The sequence below is a fragment of the Phaethon lepturus genome, unplaced genomic scaffold (assembly GCF_000687285.1).
Source record: "Phaethon lepturus isolate BGI_N335 unplaced genomic scaffold, ASM68728v1 scaffold9452, whole genome shotgun sequence".
Taxonomy (NCBI): Eukaryota; Metazoa; Chordata; class Aves; order Phaethontiformes; family Phaethontidae; genus Phaethon; species Phaethon lepturus.
In genome coordinates this window covers 16,666-23,067 of record NW_010525509.1, presented here as the reverse complement: position 1 = coordinate 23,067, position 6,402 = coordinate 16,666, and the positions used below count along the sequence as shown (strand labels likewise).

The 6,402-nt window shown below is 47.0% G+C and overlaps 1 protein-coding gene across 1 annotated transcript in view; it reads right to left on the bottom strand.

The window, feature by feature from the left end:
* Positions 1-5,738: 5,738 nt before the first annotated feature.
* The window catches only part of LANCL1 (LanC lantibiotic synthetase component C-like 1 (bacterial)), a 17,102-nt gene continuing 16,438 nt past the window's right edge, over positions 5,739-6,402 (bottom strand). Inside the window, exon 8 of the mRNA XM_010282770.1 lies at positions 5,739-6,242. Coding sequence (XP_010281072.1) covers positions 6,166-6,242 — 77 coding nt within the window. The 3' untranslated portion in view covers positions 5,739-6,165. The remainder of the gene's footprint in view (positions 6,243-6,402) is intronic.

The following is a 6,402-nucleotide window of genomic DNA, read 5'->3' as shown; positions in this document are numbered from 1 at the left end:
CCAGGATGGTGGGTAATGCTCATCCCCAGATGCTAAACGCCACGTTCACAGTAGTGCTAGAGTGTACATTGGTACAGCAAGTCCCTCATCTCCTCTCTGGGCTTGAAAAGCATCACTCAAGCCCAACAATGTCACTTTTGTAGTAGCAGCATCCCTGATGATGTGTAAGGCTCACCACTGAGCTGGGAAGGAGCTCTCTGAAGCCCAGTTGGTATGAAGTGATATTCTGTAATCTTTGCAAAGATGGGGTTACAGGAGGGATGTAATGATGTTTGTGTTAAAAGGAGAGTGGTGTATTACCTGTTTCCAGCTCATGGTAAGGGGGTGTTTGATGAGGGACAGATGGAAAAATTTGCTTGTTCTTTCCAAAAGGGGGAAAAACCCCCAAACAAAAAACTACCTGTTGTATCTTTCTGGGATCCTTTAATTAATATACCAAGACTTGCTGTTAAGGTCAGGCACAAACAGGTTAGCTAGGCCTGAAATTTGATCAACTGTTCAAAGTTAATTAAACTCCTTCTGACTCCTACGTCCAGCTGTTGCAGAAGGGCTGGGTCCTAAACTGGTCTAAATCAGCTCAACTCAACGGGCTTTATGCAGCTCCATATCTGGCCCACAGAAACGATTTTTCCAGAAAATTACTGCTACTGAGAAAACCAAAGGTAAGGAGGAAAAACAAAAATACAAGGAGAAGATATAAGTGTTGATTGATTCATGGAGAACAGTCAATGAAGCAACCCTCTCAGTTTCAGCTATAATCTGGAAATCTGTGCTTACTCCTTTTGCCAAGGTTAGTGAGCTGTGCTTTGTAAGTTCAAGGGCCCAGCTATAAAGATGCTGCAGTATCCATCCATACCTGCAATGATACTGAATTTGGAGGTTTGAGTTTATGTTGGCCTGAGCTTAGTTATCTGCTTCCTGCTGCATTGAGAGTGAGTTTGGATGCTGACATTGCACACCCGCTGTGCACAGGGATCCCTCTGAAAACCTGAAAAAACCCACTGGCCTGAAACGCCCCACACCATGGGGCCCAGTTCCCCGCCTTGTGCTTTTCTATCCCCATGCGTGGCCAAAACAAAGGATTGCCTGAAAACTCCCAAGACTGCCTGTCAGCAGGGTCAGGGAGACCTAAGGCTGCTCTGGCCCGGTTGGCTTCAGGCCGTGTCCCAGTGGAGACAGCACTGCAAGCCCATCTGCAGGAGCCATTTCAGCCCTACCTGGGCTTGTTTTTCCTCTTGACATCAAAATATCTTAGTGGTGAGCCTTATGCATGTGCCCAGCTGGGTTTTCTTGGTGCTCTTGCTCTTTTGGGATGTCCCCAAACCCTGTGGGGTTCTAGGGGAGGCATGTTCAGTGCAGGAGGCTTCACAGAGCCAAGGGCAGCCTGTGGGGATGGGGATTGTTGGCTCTTTAGTTCCTGGGAGTTCAGAGCACTTGGTGCTAGAACTTGTGCAACGTCTGTAAAACCAACATAAGGAGGCATAGAGTGTTTTCACCCAACATGTGGAGCATTTCCTTGAAAACCTGCCTGTGTAGCTGAAGAGCATGAGGAGTTGTCCTCCCATGTGGGGTCTTGTGGAGGAGCTTGGGTGGCTTCAGGCAGGATTCAGAAAGATGTGCTTTTTTGTTTTTTTCGAGGGTGTATATGACTTACTTAGAGGCCCTGCACTTCTGAAGGGCTTCCGCGTTTTTCGCATCTCTGTCATCCCACACAGTATACGAATACAACCTCATCCGTGTGGGCTTTTTGGTCTGAGTGACTTTCCCAAGGCAACCCAAGAGCCAGCTCTCTCGAGGTTCGATTTAGCAGCTGAGGCTGCAGCCATGTGCTTGGCAGGGGCCAGGTGGCTGCTGTAGGCTGCATTGCCACCTGCTGGGGGCACACAGCCCCTTTCTGAGGCCACCTCCACCCACGCTTCAGCAAGGGGTGTCCCCAGGCCAGCTCCCGCAAGCCTAGTCGGGCTCCAGCATATTTTCTTCGGTGCTTATTTTGGGCAGATCTGCTGCCTCCTGCGCTGTTGGATTTTTGTCTTCAGACATGTCATAACGTTGGAAGTTGTAACTCTCTGGGTTTAGTTTTCCTGGTCTAGGGTACTGGCCTTCAGTTCAAATTTCTTTCCTGGATGCAGCTAAAGGGACATGGGGGACACTTTTGGCCAAAGGGCTCAGCCGTTATGGGCAGGAAGATGTGACAAACCTGTGTTGTTCTTCCCAATGTGAAAAAAATAATGAAAAAAATACAATAAAATCTTTTGCAACAAGTCAACTATATGGGCTGGGACCTTGCTGGCCTGGAGCAGGACTTGTAGTCTCACTGGGATGGGCCACACTGGTAGTGTGGTAACACTTGGGTGTTACCAACAGAAAACTTCACTCAAATTTGGCCAATGTATTACACTGTGGTGGGAAAAACAGGAACAAAATAAGAGGGGAAGGGGGAAAGGTGAGATAGTGGTGCAGAAGGATAGAAGTCAGATGCTGGAGACAAACAAGGTCTGGCTGGCTAACTCATGTAAACGAAGCCCTTTGTGAGCAGCTTTGTGCCCTGCATGGCTGCTTTTCCCACAGATGCTTTTGTGGTATCACATGTGCAATGTGCAACCTTACTTCTCCACCTTTTCCCAGCTCCATGCCTGTCAGATGGGAACAAGGTCCCTGTTGGGGGCAGGAGGCTGAACGGGGGTGTTTGGAGGCCGAGTTGCTCTTCTGCTGTGCTTTTTCCCTATCGACACAAGGAGGGTGTCTGCCACGCTGCAGCCAGCAGCCTGCTCTGAAGTGGTTTCAAAGTGAAACCAGTTGTGCATTAAATGGCTGCAGTGGTAGTTCATAAACTGGTTTGTCAGATGAGCTGTGTGCCTGCTAATGCTGTAGGAGTTGAGGACCCTTCATGGGGGGGAATTTGTTTGGCGAACATAGTATTAGCCACAGATTTAGCATCAGCGCTGATAGCAGTTTGTGGGCATTTGAAAAATTAATGTACAGGAATGGGAAATGAAAGAAGTTGTGCAGAGGCAGTAGTAACATATCTGTCCCCTTGCATTGTCCCTATGTCACCTCTTTCATAGCTGAGGCTACTGTCAGCCCTTGAGAGCTGAAATGACAGCAGGCTCTTGGGAGAGATGCACATCTACTGCTGATGTTTGGTTAACAGTATTTGCAACATTTTTCATCTTACTGATCACATTGGTATACACAGGAGGTGAACACAAACTGAGCCAGGTGGCAATACATTCAAAATGTATTTTTCTACTTATTTCTTGGGAGTATAAGGCACTTGTTTTGGGGGTTTTTTTGGGGTGTGTGTGCGTTTTTTGGGTTTGTGGTTTTTTTTGTTTTTGTTTTTTTTTTTGAAACAGAACACTGCCATGGACAAACATAACCATCACAAAGAACCATGTGTTAAATATCTACGCTTCTGATAAAGTCCCTCTGAGGTAGCTTATTGAAGCAGGAGCAGCTATGTGTTTTCAGGCTTTGTCTTGCTCCCCTTCCCTTCGCTTGGCAGGAGGATGGGTAGAAGTGAGCAGCACCATACCCCTGTATGAGAAAGGAAGGGTAACCAGAGAAACTCTGTACTGTGCTTCTTTCCAATCCTGACTGCTGGACCTCCTCCCTTAAGAGCTTTACCACAAACCTTAACAGAAATGGAAATTATAGAAAACCAGGCTCTACAGGACCTCAAGCAACCTAATTTATACTTGTCCTGGAGAGCAGGATCACTTTTACCCATACCATTCCTGATAGTCTGGTCTTAAAGCCTTTGGTGCTGGACAGTCACAAGCCTCCCTGAAGCAGCCCGTTCTTCCTTCCACTGGGCAGCAGGGTGCTTTTTTGGGAGGATCCACATCCTCTTTCTGGTGGTCAGCACTGCACACAGGACTCTGGTCTCCAATGGAAACCACAGCAGGGAGGATGCGGCCTTGGACAGAGACAGTGCTGCAAAAGGATGTCCTGGGGAAAAAAGCACAGCCTGCGAGGGAAAGCACAGGACTGGCCTCGATGGATTGGAGACAGGGGAAAAATGTGAGACACTCAGCATGGGTGGGAGGCCAGTGAGCCTCCAGGAGCCACCAGAGCGGCTGTTGTGGCATATTTTGATCTCTTCAGCCATAAACCCTGGTCACAAAGCGGCGGGTAAAAATAACCCAAAGCTTGTTTGTTTCAACATTTTTATTAAACAGTGTTCCACTCAGTTGTACACCAGGCCCTGACGATTTCGTGATCAGTGTACAAAGTCTGCACAAATCATCTCCTTTACAGAAGCAGTGCCCAGGAGAAACCCAGGCTCAGAGGTTTTACAACAGGCCACATGTACTACAGGATCCCACCCCCAAACTGTTTGATTAGCCCCATCCTGCTCTCCAGGCTGTGCTGCCTCCTTTCCAGTCACCTCCCTGTGGTGTTTAGGCCCTGTGAATGATCAGGGATGACGACAGTTGAGCCTGTATGAGCTTGAGGCTTCTGACATGGATGCCCAGCCCAAAGCAGACGACTGTCTCTGCGCTTCAAGGCTGTCTTTTGATGAACTTCCAGAAACACGCGATGGCAGCGGGAGGCTGGGCTTTGAGGATGTAGGCAGCCTTCCAGCACTACTTTCTACTCTTGACTGGAGCAGCCCATCCAGGAGATTCTTGAGGGTCTGCCTGTGCCACTATGGCTAGGCTGCCCTGTGTTCAGGCACGTGTGAGCTAGCTGTGTTAGTGTGCCAGGTTTGATCCTCCTGCTTCACTATCGCTGGTGCAGGAGCATGCGAGCTTGGAGGTTGCCTGTGCTGCCCTGCAGCTGCTCCTCGGCTCCTAGGTGGCCTGAGGCCCTCAGCAGCTGGGCCCTAAAAAGATCAAAACCCACATCTTGCTCTTGTGCAGGCTGAGGAGCTGCCCTCAAACAGCACAAAGCGGTACAGCTGCATCAGTAACTTTTACCGTGTTCAGTGTTTAGCTCATGCTCAGTGCTAAGAAAGTGGTTTACCGGGTCAGGTCCCTAATTGCTGCAAATTAGCGTAGCATCAGCTAAGGACGGAAAAGCAGATTTACCCCTGGCAAGTATCTGGTCTGCTTGACAGGTCAAAGCTATTTAACCTAGGGCAGATTTTCCAGTTGGGTAGAAGTTAAGTTTGGTTGTGTATCAAACTACAACAAGCAGTAACAGGGCAAACAAGTGACTCAAATTATCCAGGTTCAGGAAAGCTTATAAAACAAAGCATGTAAACAACATCTATACAGGCAATAGGCTGAACACTGACATAACTCAGTGGAATATATTTCTTTTCCCATGCTTCTGTTGGTGGCCTGGCACCACCTAACACCTATAATATTCATACACAATTTCAAATAAAGACTGCAAAATAAACTTTCAAAGCTAAACAGAAGGGCCCACACTAGCAAGCACACTTAGCTCACTGATTAGACTGCAGTTTTCCATTAGATGACCAATGGACTACTGCAAAGTTTAGTGTAAGATTTCAAATAAGCACAAAAGCTCATGGATTATTTGTCTGTCACTGGAAAAAATGCACGAGAGCTATATATAGCCTTTGCCTTTAAAGCAGACAGGTGGATATTCAGAACAGGGCTTTGGCATGTCAGTTCCAGCTGTGCCACTTGCAATCTGACATTAAAAGTACACATATATATATAAAGACTCCACAGTCCATCATGTTTGCTTTATGTGCAGCAGCCCAGCTACTGAACTGCCTACTCCCTGGGTGCTGAGAAAGGAAACACTTAAAAACAATTTGCAGGGCAATAGTCTCAGTTCTTCATCTTTTCTTTTCCAAAGGCAACTAAATTCCTGCAACTATTTGTCAGCACACAAAAAAATGTAATTAAATGGCCAAAGTTACATTCAATAGAAAACCTTCTCCCAGGAAATGGGATACAGAAAATAGCAAAACTCTATTGCCAACAAAATACCGTGTTATTTTCTCCCTGCTCCCACCTGCAGCCCCACATTTTTAAGAGACACCAGCAAAATCTGCATTCTGTCTTTTAAATATAAACAATGCAATGAGATGAGTAGAAATATTAGAGAACTCAGTACGCCCCCAGGAGGATGGATTTACGTTCAGTTAGGTGAACAGCAATGAGGTTGGAAGAAGGAGAAAGCAGCTTCGAACCGCTTTTCCAAGTGTGGACGGATTCAGGCAGGAAACTGCCAAGCTCAGATTTAGAGTTCAAATGCGGGGAACTTGGCCTTGGTTGGCACCAGCAGGTCAGCAAGAAAGTAAATCGTTCCAGCCATTCCTGACGATAAGAAAACACAATATGCTTCAGAGAGATTCCCTTAGGACACCCACTTTATCAGTTATGCAGGAGATGAATGAGTCATGAAGACAGAAGGAAGGAAAACGTTTTCAGAAGGGCCTAAACAATTTTCAAGGTCTGAGCCCAGGTTTTCCAAGCA